This window comes from Hippocampus bargibanti, linkage group LG06 (genome assembly GCF_051943395.1).
Source record: "Hippocampus bargibanti isolate YZ-2025 linkage group LG06, ASM5194339v1, whole genome shotgun sequence".
In the NCBI taxonomy this organism is placed as follows: Eukaryota; Metazoa; Chordata; class Actinopteri; order Syngnathiformes; family Syngnathidae; genus Hippocampus; species Hippocampus bargibanti.
The window spans coordinates 2,850,984-2,876,030 of record NC_142739.1 but is presented as its reverse complement, the minus strand read 5'-3'; the positions used below and the strand labels follow the sequence as shown (position 1 = coordinate 2,876,030).

General features: G+C 40.9%; 1 protein-coding gene across 2 annotated transcripts in view; it reads left to right on the top strand.

The window, feature by feature from the left end:
- me1 (malic enzyme 1, NADP(+)-dependent, cytosolic) overlaps positions 1–25,047 on the top strand; it is a 79,272-nt gene that overhangs the window by 30,645 nt on the left and 23,580 nt on the right. Inside the window, exons 3-5 of one of the 2 annotated variants that reach the window (XM_088999281.1) lie at positions 145–294; positions 15,687–15,762; positions 22,420–22,581. In XM_088999281.1, coding sequence (XP_088855407.1) covers positions 145–294; positions 15,687–15,762; positions 22,420–22,581 — 388 coding nt within the window. The remainder of the gene's footprint in view (positions 1–144; positions 295–15,686; positions 15,763–22,419; positions 22,582–25,047) is intronic. The other variant, XM_088999282.1, reaches the window with a different exon arrangement.

The following is a 25,047-nucleotide window of genomic DNA, read 5'->3' as shown; positions in this document are numbered from 1 at the left end:
AAACAAGGACTCCACCGATCGTGCCTGTTACATCAACACGTCAATACTCGGGTTCTGTCTCCCTTTTTTATCAGGTGTTGGTCCACTAGAGGTTCAATATTAAGAAGTGATGTTTTCCAATGTGTTCATCCTTGTCATTCCCAGATATGTGTTCTTGATGGGGCTCCAAGACCGCAGTGAGAAGCTCTTCTACCGTGTGCTATTGTCAGATATTGAGAGATTCATGCCCATCATTTACACACCCACCGTTGGCCTCGCTTGCCAGCAGTACGGCCTGATATTTAGAAGACCAAGGTGACATACGCACACACGCACAGCAATAGTTTATCACGTTGAATGTGGGAAATGGTTTAAAACCACAATCTAGCCAAATTACTCAAAGGGGCATCGAAACTTGGTGTGGAGGGTGACAAAGCGCTAGGCACTTTTTCTCAAGCTGTTGTGTCAAGAAACTAAAGTTAGTGTTTATATATTTTTTTTATACAATTTGTATTCCAACAAGGCAATTGTGAACATATTTCTCATTGCTATTGAGGCCAATGTCAACCCACCGAGGGGGCCTTGCCCACCGATCAAGTTGCCTGTAGCTCCTTACTAGAGGCGCAATATCTAAAAAGTGTGAGATGAATAAAGGTAAATCTAATCTAATATATATATATATATATATATATATATATATATATATATATATATATATATATATATATATACAGTAAAGTCTCGTTATATCGATATTCAAGGGAGTCCGAAAAAATATCGATATAACCGGGACTATCGATATATCCGACCCTGTTTGCATGTAATTTTCTCCGTGCGTGCATAGAAATAGTTTCGATATAACCGGGACTATCGATATATCGATATAACGAGACTTTACTGTATATATATATATATATATATATATATATAAATTAGATACAGCGGATTTGATTTCCATGAACAACTCCACCATTGTTTCTAGATATTTTTAATGTATGAATTAGATACAACTCAACAACAGAATTTCTTCACACAACAAACCCACTGCGATAAAGTAAATATGTACTAGCCACATCGATATATAAATACTATATATATATATATATATAATATATTATATATATAATATATATATATATATATATATATGATAATGGGTAAATTGCTCCCAATAACGTACTCAGCTTTATTTATGACAGCCACTATATAAAACAATCCAATCCAAAATTTGACAGAGGGGCCGGCTGGGCCAGGAGCATTTGGAGGGAGTGTTTGGGCCGGATATACTAAAGCATTAAATGTCGTGTGTGCAAACACTACAACCCAATTTATTAACTGTTTTTCAAACGTGAAAAATAGCCCTTATCAGTTCATACATTTGTCTCAAGGAATATGCAAGATGTGGCATTTACATACTATTTCGCAGAAACCTGGAATATGGGGCAGGCAACTTTACAGAGTAGCCCTGGTGTCCGCTAGCTTTTTGTCATGAGTTTCAGACACTGTTTTTACTATAATTTGGACAAGTTCGGCGGGCCGCATTAAAAAGCCTATCCCGCGGGCCGTAGTTTGCCCATGTCTGCTCTACACAAAACAATATAAGAATATGAATAATAAATAGACAGACAAATATTAAAAAGATGGCGGTGTGGTGAACTGGTTAGCAGAACAGTGCAGAAGTGCGGGGTTGGCCTTCCTGTGAGGAGTTTGTATATTCTCCCATGCCTGTTTTTTTCTCTGGGTACTCCGGTTTCTCTTCACATTTCTAAATCATGCATGGCAGATTAGTAGAACACTTGAAATTGTCCTTCGTTGTGATTATGAGGGTGATTGGTTGTGTGTCTACTGTACAGTAGGCGTGCCAATGTCTGGCAACCAGTTCTTAGTGTGCCTAACCTCCTGCTCGAAGACATCATGGAAAGGCTCCAGCACACCGGCAACCCTCGTGAGGATAAGCGGATTAGAACATTGATGAATGGATGAATGGACAAAAAATAGAAAAAATATACCATAGCTCATTTCATTTTGGAACTTTGGCATTAGCACTTTGATGTTTATGAAGCACTATTTCTCATTCACCTGGACTACAGCTGTTCGTTTCGCACGTGGCCTCCTCAATGACTGTGTCTTCAACTCCGTCATTAGATTGGCAGATAACTACTTCATCCACTCGGGCTCATGCTTGAGAGGCATGCCGAATAATCATCAGAAGTGCCAGAGCTGCTTGTGGGAGAATGGCAATTTTGTGTAAGGATACGGAAAGTTCCAATTGTTACCAGCTGGGGTTTGTGAGGCTCAGACATAGAAGAAAGCCACACTTCAGCAGGTTGGAAGAAAGCTCATGGTGAGCTTTTTACGATTTCCAAAAATGCTTCTCTTTCACGAAAGAGGGAACGGCCAGAGACCAAACCGCACCAGCCTCTTATGCTTTTCCGTTACAACATGTGTAGGGCGGGATCAACTTTCCTGTGTTAGACTCCATTGCACAGTGCACATACTCATTGGAACCTATCAAATGCACACAAGCTTTCACATACAAAATAAAATTCTGTGTTCAAGAGCGAAGGAGACGGGGACCCACGAGCAGGTCATATACTGTATGTACTGTATGTGTGTGTTTCTTTCCCCTTGAGTTTTAGTCCAATGAATTGGTAGGCACTTTCGCTCTCCTACTGATGTTAGCTTCTCTGCAAAGACACTGAGCAAACAAATTGACCCTTTATTTAAAAAAAGGAATGAATAAAAATCTTACATTGTTTCAATTGACAGTTCCGAAAATACGCAAACATAAATTCACTCTCCAGACCAATGGAGGCCACAAGCGTGCGCATCAACCGCTTCCCCATCTTGTGTGGCTACTGGTCCTGCCATCCACCCAGTCGTCCTGGCACATAGCCCACCACATGCTCAAAGAGATAAAGCCATGCAAGTCTTAGGTACATGTGCCTCATTACCTTAATTTGTAACCTTCAAAGCCTTCAAAGTGTGATTGCAACGACTCACCATTGTAGTTCTCTACATCTGCTGTTGCGATAGATGCAAATTGCACTCGTTCTCCATGACTGGTATTGCTAATATCCAGTGTGTCCAGCTTGCACATGTATCACATTATGTCCTTTTCATCAAAGTGAGATGTAAATTCACTGAGATGGAATGTTGACTGATGAAATCGCCATTGTAAATTCTTAGGATGCGGCCACTGTCAAAAAATTCACCCAGAAAATCAGTTGATGTACAGAGTTTTAAAAGTTTCTGGTAATGCATTTCCACGTGTAGTCAATGCAGTCCGCTCGCCGCAAATCTGTTGTAATTTCACCCCAACAAACATACGTGGGAAAGTGGAATACCCCTGGAACTCTGGAATAAAGGCTTTCTGTGCAGAAACTGCAGCCTTTTCTTGTCATGCTTGACTTTACTAGTTAATCTGCTTCATGGACCTTAAACACTTCTACATCAGCTCTATCCAGAGGCCAAAGCTCAAGCGCTACTAAGTGTGAAAACAGTGGTTTCCCTCATCTTTTGATGGAGCACAGGGTCAAGGGACAAAGCCACATTCACATATCAGAAGATTAATGGGCATCCTTCCATGGTGTTTAGTGGAGCACACTAATCTTTCTCTATCACATTTTTCGATCTCTGAAAAGGCATGTTGTGCCGATACAGTAGGTTCACAGCTGACCATCTTCACTGCTGATTCATGATTGTTTTCTTGTCAGAAAAATGATGTTAATCTCATGTCAGTATGTCTCATCTCATTTTCCGTACCGCTTATTCCTCATTAGGGTCGCGGGAGTTACTGGAGCCTATCTCAGCTGTCTTCACCCTGAATTGGTTGCCAGCCAATCGCAGGGCACACAAAGACATACAACAGTCACTCTCACACCTAGGGACAATTTGGAGTGGTCAATCTGCCTGCCATGCATGTTTTTGGAGTGTGGGAGGAAACCGGAGGACCCGGAGAAAACCCACGCGGGTCCGGGGAGAACATGCAAACTCCACACAGGGAGGCCGGACCGGGATGCGAACCGGCGACCTCTGCACTGTGAAGCCGGTGTGCTAACCACTCGACTACCGGGCCGCCCTATGTCAGTATGTGTTTTGTGAATTTTATTCATCATTCTAAAGAATGCTGAATAAACTGTGAACCCTCTCTCAAGTACATGTTAGACAGGCTGTGCTAGGGGCTTCCCATTTTAATGATGTGTGCCACTTGGTCTTCTGAAATAGAGCTGCATTGTCATCGCTTGGATCATTGTTGGAAGTCTGATAGCAGCTGAAGATTGTGAAGTAAATGTCATTCCGTGGATTGTTAGGAGCTGGAAAGAAAATGATCCTTTGTGTGGGTTTTAAGTGCATATACAGAGTGAAAGGAAGGTAACAATCAGACTGATTTCATTTAATGTTATAATGTGATCTGTTTTAAGTTCGTTAAGGCCTCATGTAATTACTTACCTACTGTCTTTACAGTCTCAAAATTAATACTTTTGTTCGACCTAAATTTGGTCTTTCAATCTTTTATGAGTCCATTAACATGGTACATGAAATCTCATACCATCAACCCATCCATTACCAGAACTGCTTATTCTCGCAGTATTGGTTTTGGATGTTTTAGTGGTGTTCCATCCATTTTCATGCTTTTCCTCTTAAGACGTTAGGCAACCACGAGACTTTGGGAAAAAAAAGCATTGCAATCTTGAGGGTGAAAGTTAATTCTGCCTTTTCCCTAACTTTAATTTTCTGTCTGTTGCAAATTACAAAAATAATTCCAAATAAGTTCTGATGTTTGGTAAGGCAACAATAAAAAAAAAAAAAAAAAGCATGAGCAAGTCCCTTTTCACTTTAATACAATATGAAAGCAAAATGTTCAAACAGATAAAACGTTAAGTGTTGCTGTTTTTCCAATATCCACTCCATTCTACAATCATGAAATCTCTGGATTTAGTTTTCAAATCATTGAATTCTGTATTTATGTATGGCATCATGTTGATACTTGTTATACTTCCAAGGAACATATCTCCATCACACCAAGAAAGAATGAAATAGCAGCAGATAATTCGAGGTATCCATTTCGTGTTGAGTCCTGTCTTTTCATGCCCCCCTTCCATCACCTCATTGGTCCCGTATTATGTGGTTCATTCAAGCATAGCTGTCAACACAATGCATCCTTTGTAAATACAAACAGTACAGATGCGGATATTTTGGAGAGTAATGATTTCATTGACTGTTTTGAATTCTTGAAGTCATTGGCAAATACTTTTTCATTGGTGGTTACAAAAAAAGAAAAAAAACAACTTAAAGAAAAATCTGGCTTCATCAGTCTGAAATTCATTTAATAACCATTTGCGTTCATCGGTGGCTATGATTTCTTTCGCAGTGCCTTCCTGTCCTGGAATGATCATTTTACTCCTATGTCCTGCCTCAGTTGTGTCAGACTGGCTGAGAATATAAACTGGGAATTTACACCCCTTGTCTGGACTCCTAAAGTTTTCTATTTCACAGGGCCATCAATGGTTATGTCCTATTTTGAAATTCCACGGCTTCATACATCAGGTTTTTTTCCCTTGTCTTCAGGATAGAGGGATTTTTTTACACTTTTGCCAAATTGTTCTTGTATATGTGCTGAAAGACTGATAAACCGAGTAAACTCTTCATTCATGCATTCATTCATGTATTCAGTCATGCATTCATTCATATTCCCCACCGCTTTATCCTTACGGGAGTGCTGGCGCCTATCCCAGCCGACTTTGGGCACGAGGTGGGGGGGATACCTTAAATTCGTTACGAGCCAATCACAGGGCACACAGAGACAAACAACCATTCACTCTCACACTCGCACAGAGGGACAATTCTGAGTGTTCAATCAGCCTGCTGTGCATGTTTTTGGATCGGATTTACCTGTATTAGTTTTACAGTGGAGAAATGTACATTCCACCACAGCAAATTTATGAAAGGAAGATGACAGGAATGACAGAAGTAGAAAAACAAAACACAGGAACTGTTGGAAAGGCAGCCACTCTCGCGGCGCCATCTTGAAGCCAAAAGAACAAAAAAAAAAATGTAGGAGGAAAGCGGAGGACCTGGGGAAAACCCACACCGGCTCGGGAATAACATGCTAACTACACACAGGAAGGCCAGAGCGGTATTCAAACTCACAACATCACCGCTGTGAAGTCAGAACGGTTTACAGCTCGGTATAGCGATGGATTTAGTTTTGGGCTTTAAGTGGCACTGAAAAAGCATTCAAGGATTCAAGCAGTGTGTTGTGAACTGATGTGCACACCAAGAATGGTGGGAGGTAGAAGAGAAGAAGTGTTGCATTGTTTTTGGAGAGTAGAACACTCGGAGGAAGGTGTAAAAGGAAAAGAAAGCTGTCCGGAAAGAAAATTCCTCACGGTCACATTTCATGTTAAAGTGATTAAAAGGACAGTTTTGGTTGGGAAGAAGTTACAAAGTACTCAGTCAAATTGCTTCTTCTGTCTCAAATTCTGCAAAAATGATGCTTTTGTGTGAAGAAATGATCGTGTTGAGGAAATGTAATAGAATCAGGAACCACATAATTGTTGTGGCATTATGAATTGGCTGTGCCAGGGACTCCCTCCACGACCGGAGCTCTTCACTGTTGGGTCATTCGTTTCAGTGCTTAGTGGCACACTGTATCCTCAATGTGCCAACGAGTTAACTGTCAGGAGTTTAAGTCATTTATTGCAAAGGTCTTTGCATGCAGACGATAGTCTCGTTTCGCTGATCTATTTCCAAGGTAAGTGGTGGGTCGGCGAAAAACGACTTCCTCTCACATTACATGGAAACATTTTGTTTTACATAACAGTTAACTTTCTTCAGCATATCCTTCATAGATGTTTTCCATGGAAAACCATTAATGAATGCCAGTGTCTGAAATTCATGACAAAAAGTTAGCGGACACCCAGGCAGACAACTCTGAAAAGTTGCCTGCCCCATTTTTCACAACTTGAAACACAATCAGACGACTAATCACAAAGAAACATTGTTGCAAAGTATTAAGTATTTTTTTAATTAAGGAAGTACCTACCAAAAATGCTCCCTTGCTTAATTTATGGTAAATATCCATTGCAGAAGCTTTTGTTGTCGTTTGCCGTCATGGTGCACAATGCAATGTTTGTGTTGCGTTGTCTGCCCAAAGCCACGTGGACTCCTCTTTCGAAGCGGCTTTTAAAACTCTCAAGTTCACTTTTCAGTTTATTATTATCATATGACTGAAAGGTGTACTTGATAGTTTTGAAAGCCGCTTAGAAAGAGGATTGCACGTGGCTTGTAGTGGTTTGCGTGTAGCTTTTGCTTTATTGAATAAAACAAACATTTAATTTGAAAAAAATCACTTTTTTTTTCTTGAAGTTGTTGGCCACCCGGGCCGAGACATTTTGAAAGTTGTACGCCCGACGTCAAAGTTGTACGACCCGGGCCACCGGGCAGACGCTATTTCAAACACTGAATGCTCGTTGTTCAAGTACTTTGTTGCATCTCCTCTTTGCAGCTTTTGGTCTTCTATCATACTCCATCCAATCATGACATCTGTTTAATTGTGTGCTCTGTCTGTTCTCGACTTCATGTTGCAATGGAATTCGGGCAGACGTCATTAAAAGAGATGGCTGTTTTACATTTTGGTTTGCATATACATTCACTGGAGTTTTGTGCAAAAAAATTCTCAGGTGAAGTCTAAGCTCCGATCAGTGTTGATGATTTTAAGCAGCACTTTACAACAAAACACAAGTTCAAAGCAAACATATGCACTGAAGTCAGAAACGAGTACGCCAGAGTTACACATGTAATGGCTCAGTTAGGTCAGCATAAGTCACGAATGCTGAGTGAGAGTCGAAGCAGTCATTAAAACATACTAAAAAGCAAAAACTAACAAACAACCGAGTTTATCTGCAAAAGGATGAAGTTTGTCACCAGCAAAATTCAAGTCTGCAGGCTCATTGATTGAGCCTTTGTGTTGTCCAGTTGTATTGTTAGCTGAGTGGGCAGACTGTTTTCCTTGTTCTTTTGAGTTTAATTGCAGTTGGTCAACTTTACCATAAAAATTAACACCACAAGTGGACCGGGTGTGCAAAAGATCAGACATAAATGAGACTGCTACTTGTCGTTGAAAATGAGGTTCAATGAAGTGAATGAAGTAATATCAATAAAGTAATATTCACTCCAAACATGAAGTACCTTGTATTTTTAGAAGGTGCTTGTTACCTAATAAATACTACCAATGAAGGCATGACTGGGGAAATGTTGGCTTTTCCACTGTATGAAGCTAAAATAAATAGTCAACGTTTCCAGTCACTTGCTAATGCTCTTATGAGCATATTCTCAATCCTGTCCAACTTTGCACAAACTGAATTTCACAAACTAACATGAATAAGATAAAAATAAATGATGTAAAACCTCTGGGGGGAGGGAAGTAATGGTGGGATTTTCAACAAAACAAAAAGAAGCAATTAAAAGTTCAACAGCTAATTCACAGGCAGTCACTGGCCAATAAACCTCACATTGGTGAGTTTATATGTTTGCGACTTAACAACTGGAATCATAAAATTTCAGTGAAGCAAGCAGTCTAAAGAATCAGTCAAAATAATTAGTTACATGTTATGGCGCAAAATAAAATGTGGGTTCTTACTGCATTCCAAGAATCTTAATTGCGGTCACTTGTATGTGTTCATACAAAACCTGTGCAATGTGTGACTGGAAATGAAATGCTGTTTTTCCTGTGGCCCCCATTTTAACCTTCCAACTATAATATTAATTCCAACAGCTGGTCTGGCAGACAAATCTCATGTGTTAATTTTGGTGCGGTACTCCAAACATATTTTGAATATGAGGCCTGCCTCATTGCAGATCAGAAAGCATCACAGTCTTGCAAAGGTCAATGCATTATATGTTAGCATACAGTGCTGGGCTCATCACAGGATGTTGCCAGTCCGTCATTCTTCATCAGCCAGCGGCTGGCCGTCACTCTATCACCATCACTCTGTCATTAATTTTAGGCCGATCCAGTCAGTCATCTTTATTTTAACCATGTTTCCATCTTTGCTAAATTACAGTTCTTCGGTGCTATTTTAGGACCAGCATAAAAAAAAAAAAACTTGGGGTTCCATTTCTGGATGTTGGATGCTGGTGCTGAGTGCCGCAGAATTGGTGAGCTCATGACAAACAACCTTTCATTATGAAAGACCTCAGGCTACTCAAATCCTTCTATTTTCCATCCATTTTCCAATTCGCCAATCCTCAGAAGGCTCGCAGGGCATGCTGGAGCCTATCTTCAGGAAGTAGGCGTGGACACCCGGAAAAGTTTGGGCAACTGAAATGCTGCAGAAATTTCCATCGCCATACATACATACATACATACAGACATATTTCACAAAACATTTGCAAAAAAGTTGTCTGCTTTTTGTTTTGACGGTTAGGATGATGTCCAAAATATTTTTGCCATCTGTGTTTATTCCAGAACTGTATAAAAGTTTCCATCAGTTGTCACTGTGCCAGTGCGAGGGCAGTCAATCGGTGACAGGTGGATAGACCTTGCATCAGTAATAACAAACTGACCACTGCTGTTAATCTACAGTATACTGTACTATGTCAATGGCAGTTGGCAGGTTGAAGTTAATGTAATAGTCATGTTAATTTACCATCTTTTGGGGGCTTTTGATTGCACCAGATGATTCATGACTCAAACTTTTTTTCAGACCGATATCAGTCTAGAGACAAATCCCGAATCATGTAAGTTTCTCATCCTCTTATCCTCACGAGTCGTGGCGAGTTGGAGCCTATCCCACCTGTTTTCGGGGAGGACATGGGGTACACCCTAAACTGCCAGTCAAAATCGCACACATTATATTGTATATTAATTCATTTTTTGTTTCCAAATGTGTCAAATTATGAGGGCAAGCCTTTGCGCACAGCTTGTCCCCACAGAGTTTAAAGCTGATTCAGAGATGGTCTTTGGCAGAGCTTTCTCCTTCAGTGCACTGAATGTGTTATTTGGATATATGTGTTGGGTCACTGTCGTGCTGAAATGCGAAATTCCTCTTAGTTTTGGAACACAGACCTAGGTTTTGAAGCCAATTTTTTTGTGTGTGTAGTATTTGGATCTGTTCACAATTCCCTCCACCTTGACTAAACCGCAGTTCATTTCACCTGAAGAAACGTCGTGTGCTCTTGCCACCATTATGCTTTAGTGTGTTTGTTTTGTAACCAACAGAGCGTGCTTTCGAACTCCCACTTCACTTATGGGATATTTGGTAGATTTATTTAATTTTGGAAGGAGAAGTTTGGGTTGCCAAATTGCCACCCAGCATCATTTGTTTGAAAATAATAAGTTTATGAAACATGTTTACAAGATCAAACCTTTGTTGTGGTTCAAAGAAGACCAACATTTCCAAGTGTGTGATCTTGACCTCCAACACTGTTGTTCCAACCAAACTCTTAATGATGTCAGCCAACCTCAGGGAGATTGTCTCGCACACTGAAGATGAAGGTAAGGCATTGAAGCTCAAGAATGGTGACTGGTTGTGTTTAGTCTGGACACGAGTCAAAGACTGGAGGCCATCTTCTCGATGGGGCTCAATGTTTTTGGGGTCACAGTGTGAACCGTGTTTTCCACAGTCTCTGCCATCGGTTTTGCGATAGCCTGCAGGTCAGTGGCAGTGCTGTTTCATGTCATTGGGTTGTTTTTTTAGGCTATATGTTCTCGCCAACCTTTTAAAGGAAAACCAGACATGGTAGTTCATTGTTATGTGGCCTTCCTTTCACCGAGAAAATGAGGTGACAGCTACGCAGCACTGCTATTTCATGTCAACAGCAGTACGACACATACGTTTTGTCCATCAACTAATACATTGACTGCAATCTGTCCCCACATTCATGCATATTTTTTTCCAGACTAGTTTACACAGATGTGGTAGATGATCTTGTAATTCGGTTCATGTGTGTAATAATAGAGCAGAAAAGCTTGAGAGATGTAATTTTTCTCCTGTCTACACCAGGGTTGCCCATGTCCAATAGGACCACCATTCAGCCTGCTTTAAGACATCTTTCTCTTCCACAAAATCTGATTCAAATGAACAAATGATCAGCAAGCTATACCGTGCAGAAAAAAGCCTGCTCACGATCCTGCACACTTCAGTAAGGTTTGGTGCAAGAGGAAGACATTTAAAACAGGCTGCAAAGGGATTCTCAAGAACCGGACTAGGGCATCCCCGATCTACACAATGAATGCAAGAGCAGTACTGGAACTTCTTTTCAGTTACCGTGATTGATTTTCTTTCTGAAAATCACACTCAGAACAAAAGAATGCTTTTTAAGTTTTGTTATGAACACAGTTGTAGTTAAGTGTGCACTTTCGTGACAAACTATTGCTATGGTAAAACGTTCACCTTAAATATGAAATGCAAACAAAAACAAAGATGAAACAGCTTCGTGCAAAGTGACTGTTTGAAGTGAACAAATTATTTTGTGTTGTTTTCCCTCAACTTTCTATCTTCAAAGATACAGAATGGTGGTTTGCACTATTTAAGGCTTTTACGTGTCTTAATGGCAAGAAACAGAACTGGCCTTTCACCCGAAACTCTCAAAGTTCTTTCTAATTCCTTGCGATGATCGCTTTATAAAGCGTGGACAGGCAAGAATGACTCATTTCACAACAACGTATGCAGCATGACTGTAATCTCATCCTCTTTCTCACACATTTCGTGACATCAGTGTAGGGCGAATGTTTTTTTATGGCACACACGCATTCCTGTTAATTCGATCGAGCTTTCTGAGAGCAAAGAAATATTACCCTGAAGAGAAGAGCAGCATTTAACATAGTGATGATGAATTTAAAAGCAACCGACTCCTGACGTCATGTATTCAACTTCACTGCTTTGCTGTTCTTGATATTTATGCCAAGAGTTACATTCTCATTCTCTGTGGCTTTTTAAAAGCTATTAAAACAGCTTCCCCTGTTGCTCTACTTTGTCACGGTCAAATGTCTATGAGTTCAACAGCATATCAAATTACAAAGAGACTGAAAATGAGAAATGGAGGTTTGGATACGTCACCTGAAACATTTTTGTTAACATCGAACGGGTTTAGGGGAGTCCTGCCTCTGCTTGTCTGCTTTAATCATCTCCTGCAATTGTTTTGCAGCCATCTTATTGTGGGACTGAATTTTCATTTTCATTTTTACTTCAACGACTCAAAATCATTGTTCTCGTCTGTTAGAGAATACTGTCTTCCTGTTTACCACAAATAAACAACATTGCAAGTACAGTACTGTAATTTTGAAATTGTGTACCTGTAATTTTATTACAATACGTGCACAGTTTAAGATAATAGTGTAAAATGCAGAATGCACCATTTGCCATATGTGATGTATGGCTTTTGTCCTTTCAACTGAAGTGAGCCAAAACTCTCGTGTTAAGACACAACCCTGTAATTTAAAACCAGAACATTGAGAAACAATCAAATACATTTTGTCTTTACTTCACGTGACACATTTAAATTCAAATGTGTTTTTCAGTTTCCAGAGGGAATGAATCAAATTTAATTGTTTGTAAATGTGAATTTTTATCATCAGGGAGCCCGGTACATTGAGCAACTGGCTAGCACTTTGGTCTCACAGTGCAGATGTTTTGTTTCGGCTATGGCTTTAAAGGACAACCGACGGCTCCGGACAAGTTGAGTCCATCATTTGTAAAATGGCTTCAAATGACTTCTACTGAGCGTATTTTACAAAGATTCCACCGCATATATTTTACGTTTTAAGACTCTTGCTGAATTCCGGAAGTCTTGTTTTTGAGTTGGTGACGAGTCCGTACTTCCATCACGTCAATGCTTGTTTGGTCTAAAAACCTTGTGTTGCACCAGAAAGAGCCAGAAGAGGGCGTTCAAGCTCCATGTAAGGAATTTATCAGCCTGTGGCTGATTAATTCCTCACAGGAGCTCGGTGGCCATTTTCTGCCTCTTTTTGGGTTTCCCCCCAATGTTATCTCAAAATGGCACGGAATAAATTCTTTAATCGATTGCAAACATGTATGCTTTCCTCTTCAGAACTATTTGAATCATATTCATAACTGGATGTGTAACAAGAAAGCATATTCTCCGAATCTGAAGCCATTGTTTTGATTCTCCAGCAATACAAGACTTATTGGCGTGACGTCACGAACTGGGGGCGGGACTTTCTGAAAATGCCCAATTCGCAGCTCTATTTTTTTTGCAGATTTTGGACACTTTAAGTCATTTTTATTGGTGTTTTTCATTTGAATAAAAATATCATACTGCGTGTTTTGGGTATTTTAGATGCCATGACACTTTTTTTCTGATGTCAGTTAGGAAACAAAAAAGTGACGTCGGTTGTCCTTTAAATGTAATCTACCACATAAATGTCAAGAATTTAATCCCAATGGTACTGTTTTGTTTGGAAAGGAAACAGACTTTGTCCAGATTTTCAGACATACCATCACTAATTAAATGTAGTGGTTGTGACAAATTGATTCCAGATGAAATGAATGTTGGAATTGTGGATGCACTCATTGAACTGATGCCAAACCGAACATTTGATAATCAAAGGCACCAATGTGCAATCTGCATATGGAGTATCCATCCTATACCAAGGCAATTTAAACTGAATGGAACTCATATAGTGTGCTGTGATTGGCCTTCTCACTGATATAATAGTAGTGACAGTAGGTGGGAAAATATACTGGCAGTTTATATTTCCTCACCGTGAAACTGTCAAATCATTTTTATTGCACACATATAGCCATGTTGTTTTCTTCAAGTCCAATGACATTTTTTTGACTTGTTGGATATGACATTTCCTACTGTGTGCTTTTTCTGGCATTGACCTTAAAGGCAATATTACTAATTGTGACATTTTTACTCTTGATGCCGCATAACTGAGATATCCCATACCACGAACAGATGAGTTTCTTGGCAAGAAAACACAATATAGCTGGACCTCACATGCAGACATGATCTCTTTATCTTGGGATTGTCTCGCAGCAGAGGACATTGAGACCAGCTGGTAGGATAAAATGGGGTATATGAAGGGACGAGGGTGATTTGAATGAATATTTTGGTAGCCATAGGGGTGCAAAGTAAACTCAATCAAATGGGTCTAGCCTGAACTATAAAGTCCATGACTAAAATGCCTTCAGTGTTCCATATAATCCTGTTTTAGGAGGTCAAGGCTCGAAGGCAAAAACAATAAAATCTTTACCCATAAACCAATGTTTTTCTTTCAAGTCATTTACAAGCGTGTTCAAAGTACTTTGTTGTTTATTGTTGATCCCCATATGATGTTCATGCTCAATAACTTGTGGGAATGGTTTCAACGAAAAGGGGCAGCAGGACTTTGGTATGCTTTCGGCTTTTCCCTTCAAGGGGTTGCCACAGCGAATCAGTGTCCTCCATCTTCAGAGGTTTGATTCGCATGTTTGTTTTGGCCAAGCTTTTACGTCGGATGCCCTTTCTGACACAACCCTCTGTATTTATCCGGGCTTGGGGCCGGCACAATAAGACTTTTGTCCCCTTGTGGTTACAGAACAAGCAACTCGCTCAGTAAGAGGCTCCCAAACACAAAATGGTCATCGGCACAGCAACAATCAAAAAAGCAAAACTATACTCACCATTTATTATTATTATTATTATTATTATTATTATTATTATTTATTTATTAATACATAAAATAAATGTAATAACAGGAACAAATTTTACATACCCACATTTCCCTGCCGAAAGAGAGACTCGTTTGTCCCCCGTGAGTTTTGCCAACTTCCTGCTTTGTACACGTTTCTAAAGTATTATTTCCGAAACATATTATATAGTAATTATAAGATATTTTCTCGGCGCATCGCAAAGGACAAAACTACTGAACACAACATTGTCTAAAAAAATTCAGATGAAATTTTAAAACTATTGTTTTGATACGTCTGTGTAAGCTCTCAGTCGTACAGGAGTGGTCCATCGATGAGAAGGTTTCTTTAGCCGTCATCTGTACTTTTTGAAGGTGTCGGACATTTCGCCTCCTATCCAAGAGGCTTCGTCAGCGAACTAAAGTCTTACTGGTCGTATCGGCCCTATTTATATATCCCTAATGTTCAGACATGACAGCTACACATCGCAGGGATAATACGAGTGGGCCTCAATCGCCAGTACATTTGCACCTAAAAGCTAGCAACCAGTCATTTGACGACAATGAGGTTAAAATCTTAGCAAAAGAACATAGAGGGTTTGAAAGGGGAGTAAAAGAAGTGATTCTCATAAAACAAAAAAAATCCTTCATTAAACCGGTCTGGTGGGGTGAGGTTATATTTGGATTGTTCATACAATAGCCTGCTTAGGCAAAACAGGTTACAAAACATTCGTAATGCTGATGAGGTGATACCGGAGGGAGGGGGGCAAACAGGCCAGTCGTTAGTCAGGAATGTAGGAACAATCAGTGGGGCCACAGGGAGTGGTCCTCTGCTCCCCCCAACCTGAGAGTAGCGACCTATCATAGCTGTGTCCGGCGCCGCCATGTCTGGACATTAGGGATATATAAATAGGGCCGATACGACCAGACTTTATTTCGCTAACAAAGCCTCTTAGATAGGAGGCGAAACATCCGACACCTTCAAAAAGTACACATGATGGCTGAAGAAACCTTCTCATTATTGTTTTGATATGTGTTTTGATATGTTATTCATTCTACACCCCAGGGGTCTATTCATCACTGTCCATGACCGTGGCCACATTGCATCCCTACTACGGAACTGGCCCGAGAAAGACATTAAGGTAATGTATCATGAAAACGACCAAGGAAATCAGTGACTGCAAAGTAGTGGTTGGTGAGAGTGTAGCCAGACAGCATAGGTTGGTGATGTGTAGGATGACACTGGCAGTGAGGAAGATGAAGAAACCAAAGGCTGAAGTGAGGACAAAATGGTGGAAGTTGAAAAAGGAAGTGTTGCATGTCATTTAGGAAGGAAGTAAGACAAGCACTGGGTGGGCAAGAGGTCCTTCCAGGTGACTGGCAAACTACAGCAAACATAATCAGAGACACAGGTCGGAAAGTGCTTGGTGTATCAAGTGGAAGAAAGGTAGATAAGGAGACTTGGTGGTGGAATGGGGAGGTGCAGGAGTGTATACAGAGAAAGAGGTTAGCAAAGAAGAAGTGGGACACTGAGGATGGACGAGAGTAGACAGCAGTGCAAGGAGATACAGCGCACGGTTAAAGTAAAGGTGGCAAAGGCCAAACTAGGCCTATGATGACTTGTATGCTCGGCTGGACAGCAAGGAAGGTGAGACTGATCTTTACAGGCTGGCGAGACAGAGAGACAAAGATGGTAAGGACCTGCAGCAGGTTTGGATGATTAAGGATAGAGATGGCAATGTATTAACAGGTGCCAGTAGTGTGCTGGCAAGATGGAAAGAGTACTTTGAAGAATTGATGAATGAGGAAAATGAGAAGGAATAAAGAGAAGACGTGACTGTTGTGGACCAAGACGGAGCAAGCATTAGCAAGGATGAAGTGAGGAGGGCGCTGACTGGGTTATTCAACAAGATCTTAGATGGTGAACAGATCCCTGAAGAATGGAGACGGAGTGTACTCATGACCATTTTTAAGAACAAAGGAGATGTGCAGAGTTGTACTCATTACAGAGGAATAAAGTTGATGAGCCATACAATGAAACTGAAGAGTAGTTGAAGCTAGACTAAGAGCAGAAGTGAACATTTGTGAGCAGCAGTATAGCTTCTTGCCAAAAAAAGAGTACGACAGATGCAGTGTTTGCTTTAAGAATGCTGATAGAGAAGTACAGAGAAGGTCAGAAGGAATTGCATTGGTTCTTTGTAGATCTGCAGAAAGCGTATGACAGGGTTCCCAGAGAAGAGCTGTGGCATTGCATGAGGAAGTCTGGAGTGACGGAAAAGTATGTCAGAGCGGTGCAAGACATGTATCATGACTGTAAGACAGTTGTGAGGTGTGCTGTCGGTATGACTGAGGAATTCAAGGTGGGGGTGGGACTCCACCAGGGGTCAGCTCTGAGCCCTTTCTTGTTTGCTATGGTGATGGACAGGCTGACAGACGATGTTAGACAAGAATCTCCTTGGACCATGATGTTTGCAGATGACCTTGTGATCCGTAGCGAGAACAGGGAACAGGTGGCGGAGAAACTAGAGATGTGGAGATATGCCCTGGAGAGGAGAGGAAAGAAGATCAGTCGCAGCAAGACGGAATATATGTGTGTGAATGAGAGGGATCCAAGTGCAAGAGTGATGCTACAGGGGGAAGAGATAAAGAAGGTGGAGGATTTTAAGTACTTGGGGTCAACTGTCCAGAGCAATGGAGAGTGTGGAAAATAGGTGAAGAAGCGTGTCCAGGCAGGCTGGAGCAGTTGGAGAAAAATGTCAGGTGTGATGTGTGATAGAAGGGTTTCAGCTAGGATGAAAGGAAAAGTGTATAAAACAGTGGTGAGACCAGCCATGATGTTTGGACTGGAGACAGTGCCACTGAAGAAAAGACAGGAAGCAGAGCTGGAGGTAGCAGAGCTGAAGATGTTGAGGTTTTCTTTGGGAGTGACCAGGTTGATTAGGATCTTAAATGAGTACATTAGAGGGACAACTCATATTACAGGCTTTGGAGAGAAAGTCAGAGAGGCCAGACTGAGATGGTTTGGACATGTCCAGAGGAGAGAGAGTGACTATATCGAGAGAAGGATGCTGAGTCTTGAACTGCCAGGCAGGAGACCGAGAGGAAGACCGAAGAGCAGGTTTATGGATGTGGTCAAAGAGGACATGAAGGTAGCTGGTGTGAGAGAAGAGGATGCACAAAACCGGGATAGATGGAGGACATTGATTCGCTGTGGCGACCACTGGGGGGAAAAGCCGAAAGGAAAAGGAAAGGATCATGAAAACGAACATTTGTTGTGAACTGATTTAATTCGGCATGCAAGCAAATTGGCTGTGCTCACGGTCACAATGCCACAAATGCCGTTTTCTCAAAGAAAACACCACCTATGCGCACAGTTAGTCTGTACTTTGCTCTAGACTTGTTTAAGGGTCTCTGCCATGTGTGTGTGTGTGTGTGTGTGTATGTATATATATATATATATATATATATATATATATATATATATATATATATATATATATATATATATATATATAGTGTTGGATTGTCTCAGGTGCCTCTTTGCACAACCTACACCTTGGGTCTTGTCTGGTGTGGTATATCCTTGCCTCTATGGCTCTGGTGTTCAGGGCCTGTTCTTGGGCAGCCAGGATGATATATGATATATAGATAGATGATATATATATATATATATATATATATATATATATATATATATATATATATATATATATATATATATGTGTGTGTGTGTGTGTGTGTGTATATGTGTGTGTGTGTGTGTGTGTGTGTGTGTGTGTGTGTATATATATGTGTGTGTGTGTGTGTGTGTGTATATATATATATATGTGTGTGTGTGTGTGTGTGTGTATATATGTATATATATATGTGTGTGTATATATGTATGTGTATATATGTATATATATGTATATGTGTATATATATGTATATGTATGTATATGTATATATATATATATATGTGTATATGTATATGTATATGTATATGTATATATATACATCTCAATGGCAAGCCAGCTCAATGGCCACTAGTATCGTTGTCAAAAAAACTGCTAAGTGGCACTATACAGTTCCATTTTGGCTACTGTTGAAAGAGATCAAAGAGTTCAAAGAGTTAATGGGTTGGGGGAAGAAGCTGTTTAAATGTCTGCTGGATTTGGTGCGCATGGATCGGTAGCGCCTGCCTGAGGGGAGTAGCTGGAAAAGGTGGTGGGCAGGGTGCGGAGGGTCCAGTAGGATTTTCCGCGCCCTAGTTTGGATTCTTGCAGTATGCAAGTCCTCGAGAGTGGGTAGGGCGGTGCCAATGATTTTTTCCGCCGTCCTAACTGTCCGTTGAAGTCGGATTTTGTCCATTTTTGTGGCGGCCCCGAACCAAACGGTGATGGAAGAACACAGGATGGATTCGATGACAGCCGTGTAGAAATGTTGCAGCACCTCCTGTGGCAGGCCATGCTTCTTTAGCAGCCTCAGGAAGTACATTCTCTGTTGGGCCTTTTTCAGAATAGAGTTGGTGTTGACCTCCCACTTCATGTCCTGGGAGACTGTGATTCCCAGAAACTTGAAGGTCTCAACGGTTGACACAAGGCAGTTGGATAGTGTGAGGGGTAGCTGTGTTGATGGATGTTTCCTGAAGTCCACGATCATCTCAACTGTCTTGAGCGTGTTCAGCTCCACGTTGTGACGGCTGCACCAGAGCTCCAGCTGCTCCACTTGTTGTCGGTAAGCAGACTCGGCGCCATCTTTGATGAGACCGATGACCGTGGTGTCGTCTACGAACTTTATGAATTTGACAGCTGGGTGCGTTGAGGTGCAGTCGTTCGTGTAGAGACAGTCGTTCCTGTTGTGTCAGGAAGCTGAGGGTCCACTGGCAGATCGTGGAGGACACACCATGCTGGAGAAGTTTGGGGATGAGGAGTTCTGGGATGATGGTATTGAACGCAGAGTCCACAAACAGGATCCTTGCGTAGGTTCCTGTGTTGTCAAGGTGGTCGATGATGTGGTGCAGTCCGATGTTGACTGCATCCTCCACAGACCTGTTTGCCCGGTAGGCAAATTGAAGAGGATCTAGCAGAGGTCCGGTGATGTTCTTTAGGTGGTTCAGCACGAGGCGTTCAAAGGACTTCATGACCACAGACGTCAGAGCAACAGGTCTATAGTTGTTCAATCGCGAGGGTGCTGGTTTCTTTGGAACTGGGACGATAGTAGACTGTTTGAAGCAGGATGGGACTTCACACTGCTCCAGGGATCTGTTGAAGTGTGAAGACCGGAGCCAGCTGGTCAGCGCAGAATTTCAGGGTGGAGGGGGACACTCTGTCAGGTCCTGCAGCTTTCTTGATCTTCTGCTGCTTGAAGAGCCGTCTAACGTCAAGTTCGTGGATCTGTAGGGCAGAGGGCGGAGATACGGTAGTTTCTGGTAATGGTGGGCAGACCAGGGAACTGGGGGTGTCCTTTTCAAATCGGCAAAAGTATGTATTTAACTCATCAGCCATACCATTGTTGTACACTGCTTGGAGGGATGGTAAACGATAATTTGTTATTTCTTTCAGGCCATTCCACACCGATGCAGACTCGTTAGCGGAGAACTGTTTGTTAAGCCTCTCCGCATAACTTTTCTTTGCGATGTTAATTTCCTTCATCAGCCTGTTTCGGGCGAGTTTATAAACTGCTCGATCGCCGCTTTTAAATGCGGACTCTTTCTCTTTCCTAAGCTGCCTGAGTTTGGAAGTGAACCATGGCTTGTTGTTGTTGAATGAGCGGAAGGACTTTGTTGGTACACACATGTCCTCACAGAAACTGATGTATGATGTTACAGTGTCTGTGTATTCATCCAATGTGCCCGTTGAAGTTTCAAAGACGCTCCAATCAGTGCAGTCTAAGCATTCTTGTAGCGATAACGTTGCTTCATCTGTCCATTTTTTAACTGTCTTGACTACCGGTTTTACACATTTGAGTTTCTGTTTGTATGTGGGAATTAAGTGGATTAAATAGTGGTCAGAAAGACCCAATGCTGCATGCGCAACAGACCCGTATGCGCCTTTGAGTGCTGTGTAACAATGATCTAGAATGTTTTCTCCTCTGGTGAAACAGTCAATATGCTGCTTATATTTGGGAAGTTCACGGTTTAAACGTGTTTGATTAAAATCGCCCAAAATGATCAGGGGTGATTCTGGATATTTTAGTTCGAGTTGGTTTACATGGTCCGCTAGCATTTATATACACGGGTAAGCATTAGCTTGTGGCGCGATGTATACGGCAACGGGAATAAAGGAAGCGAACTCACGTGGCGAGTAGAATGGCTTGCAGTTGAGAGACAGCGATTCCAAACCAGGGCTGCAGTGTGCGTCGAGCATCGTGACATCGGTGCATTATTCTTCGTTGATGTAGAAGCATAGTCCACCGGCTTTGGATTTCCCCGATTGCTCCGTGTCACGATCGGCCCGAAGGAGACGGAATCCGGGTAGGTGTAGCGCGGAATCCGGGTGGCGGTCACTGAGCCAAGTCTCAGCGAAGCACAGCGCAGCAGAGCGGGCAAACGTTTTATTGGTCTTTGTGAGAAGCTGAAGTTCGTCCATCTTGTTTGGTAGTGAGCGTAGATTAGCGAGGTGGATCGATGGGAGCGGCGTTCGAAATCCACGCTGCCGTAGCTTGACGAGCACGCCGGCTCGCTTCCCCCTCCTACGCCGGCGTCTCAAAGCTCCGTACAGAGCTGCTACGCCGCTCGCGAGCAGCCCCGAAAAACCTTGTAGATTTTGGTGTGTCGGTGAAAATAGTCCTAGAGTGGATTCCCAAATGCTCAGTAACTCTTCCCTCGTGTAACTGAGTCGCGTAGGATCGCAAAAAACTAGTGAAAATGACAAAACCAGGAACAGTACTAGGGAGCGTGTGACCGAGGCTGCCATTCGCAGCGCCATCTTGGATATATATATACAGTAAAGTCTTGTTATATCGATATTGGATATATCGATAGTCCCGGTTATATCGATACTATTTCTATGCACGCACGGAGAAAATTACATGCAAACAGGGTCGGATATATCGATAGTCCCGGTTATATCGATATTTTTTCGGACTCCCTTGAATATCGATATAACGAGACTTTACTATATATATATATATATATATATATATATATATATATATATATATATATATATATATATATATATATATATATATATATGTATGTATATATATATATGTATGTATATGTATGTATATGTATGTATGTGTATGTATGTATATATATATATATATATAGATATATATGTGTATGTATGTATATGTATGTATGTGTATGTATGTATGTATATACAGTAAAGTCTCGTTATATCGATATTCAAGGGAGTCCGAAAAAATATCGATATAACCGGGACTATCGATATATCCGACCCTGTTTGCATGTAATTTTCTCCGTGCGTGCATAGAAATAGTATCGATATAACCGGGACTATCGATATATCCGATATCGATATAACGAGACTTTACTGTATATATAGCGGCTGGATAGCTCAGTTGATAAGGCATCGGTTTGGCATATGGCCTACATCATACAATGATGAGAGACAATAAATGGAATGACATGCCGGCTCAGACGTCGCCCGGCCAAACATGGTCTGCGTCAGGTGGCTGTTCTGGTCAGCTAGAAAACACCTTCACCACAGTAAAATGTAGTTAAATTGAGTTATTAAATTCATATATTATCGCAATAAAATTGTACTTAATTAGATAGGAATGTGGGTGGAGACTGTAGGCATCCATATCAATATATTATCCTTCTCAAAGCATTACGTTGATTGTTTACAGGCTGTGTGTGTGACTGACGGTGAGAGAATCTTGGGCCTGGGAGATCTTGGTTGCAATGGGATGGGAATTCCAGTGGGCAAGCTGGCCCTCTACACAGCCTGTGGGGGCGTTCCCCCACACCAGTGCCTGCCCATCCTGCTTGACGTGGGTACAGACAATGAGGTAAGAGGAAACGATTGAATACAGTATACCTCTAGGCAAAATGGTTCTTCAGAAGCGTGAAACAATTTCTACAGTCTGTTATCACCATAGAGTACACCTAAACAGAGTAAAATTTGAAATTAAAAGGACATTTTACATTGAGGAAAGATTGGAGTGGTATCAATTTTGAAAAAAAAGTTATCACTCATAAATTCAAAGTAAATTTCACATGCAGATTGTTGGATAATTTTTTGTATGGCGAATTACCCCAACACAGATATTCTCAATAAATTTTACTTCATTATAATTGTACTTAATAATAATAAAACAATGTTACTCAAGTGGTGAAGAGCAAACACACATCCTGCAGATCGGGAAACAGTCACAGTAGCACGTAGGGCGTAGGCCATGCCACGCCACTCTTATGATGATCTAATAAATTGCTGATGACAGATGGAATACTCGTACCAAAAGATCTCAAGAATTTTTGGTTTTGAGCAGAACTCAAAGTAGGAGCGGCATGGCTCAGGTCATCATTTGGCCATCTCCCAACGTGAAAACTGTGGATTTGTTTCTCAACATTTTACTCAACCAATACTGATGTGAGTAAAATGTACTTCAAACTTCAGAGTGAACAAAAAACTACCGTATTTCCCGGTGTATAAGGCGCTTCCAGAAGCCTGGATTTTCTTCAAAAGATGACCCTCCTTTAATGTGAAGCAATAGGTCTGCAACTACTGTCAGCAGCCACTGACTTCATTCCCCCTGTAGAACAAGTAGTGTGCGTAACCCCAGCATCTACTGTAGCGCCTTATAATATGGTGAGCCTTATATTTGGAACATGTTTATATATTTATATATTTATATATTTGACAAACTTTTTTCATTAATTGAATGTGCGCTTTATAGTCCAGTAAGCCTTGTAGATGGAAAAAAATTGGAAAAATACACCATTCATTGGGGGTGCGCCTTATATTCCGGTGCGCCTGCTGCACCGAAAAATCTGGTAGCTTTTTTCAAGACAATATAGCTCCAAATGTTATATTCTCACTGAATATTTTACTCTGAGACTGGGAAGAAATACTGCATACTCCAGAAAATCTTCTGTGTAAAATGAAGTTGATAGGGAGGTTAAACCTATTGTCAGTTCTATTGAATACACTACAGAGATACTGTAAGATAATTCATTTTATTTTCAAACTGATTCACATTGATTTGTTCGATTTATTTATTTCATAAAATGTCACAGATTACATATATCTGCCGCCAATGATGGATTATGTATTGGATTGGATATGCCTTTATTAGTCTCACAGTGGAGAAATTTACATTTCACAGCAGCAAAGTGATGAAAGGAATGAAAGTAGAAAAACAAAATACATGAGCTGCTGGCATCTCCCAGCCTCCCTGTCAATCAAAAGGTGGTTCATCATGGGAGGTTGGCCCCTTGAAAAGGGAAATCTTGGGTCAAAATGATATTGCCACATGGGCTCAGGAACACTTATGCAAACCATTGTCCGCTTCCAGAGTTGTTTGCATGTAAAGATGCAAGTTCAAAAGGTACTACGCAATGTGAAAGCCTCATGTCAAAAACACCTAGAAACACCGCTGGCTTGTCTCGGCCCAAGCTCATCTGATATAAATTGAAAAAGTGTGCTGTGATCTGACACGTCCGCCTTTCAAACAATTTTTATAAAGTTATGAACATTGTGTCCTGCGGTTTTATAAGTACAAAGTACAAAAGGCTAGCACTTTAGATGGGATGAGGGCATGTATAGTGCACATGACATATGTAACATCTGTGAAGGTACCATTCATTCTGAAAGATACATTCAGGTTTTGAAGCAACACGGGATTCCTTTCAAACATTGTATTTTTCAAGGATGTCTATGCTTTTTTCAGCAAGAAACATTCTGCATTTGTTGTGACAGTATGGCATTGTAGTAAAAGTGTGCAGGTACTACACTGGCCTGTCTGCAGTACAGACCCGCCTCCCATTGAAAATGTGTACTATTATGAAGTGTAAAATACGACAACAAAGACTACAGATTGTTTACCACATAAATTGTACATCAAGCAATTCCACCCAAAAAACAATTAGTGTTCTCTAGTGAAGAAACACTGACTGAGTGTTGTGAAATGAAAAATGATTCATGTTCCGGCTTTTGGAAGCACATTGCAGGTATCCTATTCAAAATTAGTGATTTTTTTAAACAAAAGAAAATAATGTTTCTGAAATTGAACACAAAAATGTATTTGTGGTGTATTCAATTGAATATTAGGTGGAAAGGTATTTGTACTTTATTGTATTCTGTTTTGATTGTGTTTTAAATTCCAACTTCATTGGGATTATTTTTGTTTGTTTGTTTGTGAAGAATTTTGTATGCAATAAAACCAGACATTTCGTTACTAAGCAGCAATAGTCATTACCAAACAACTTTAGTCAGATATACTATTCTCTACCTTTTACAAATGATTTTAAGGCAT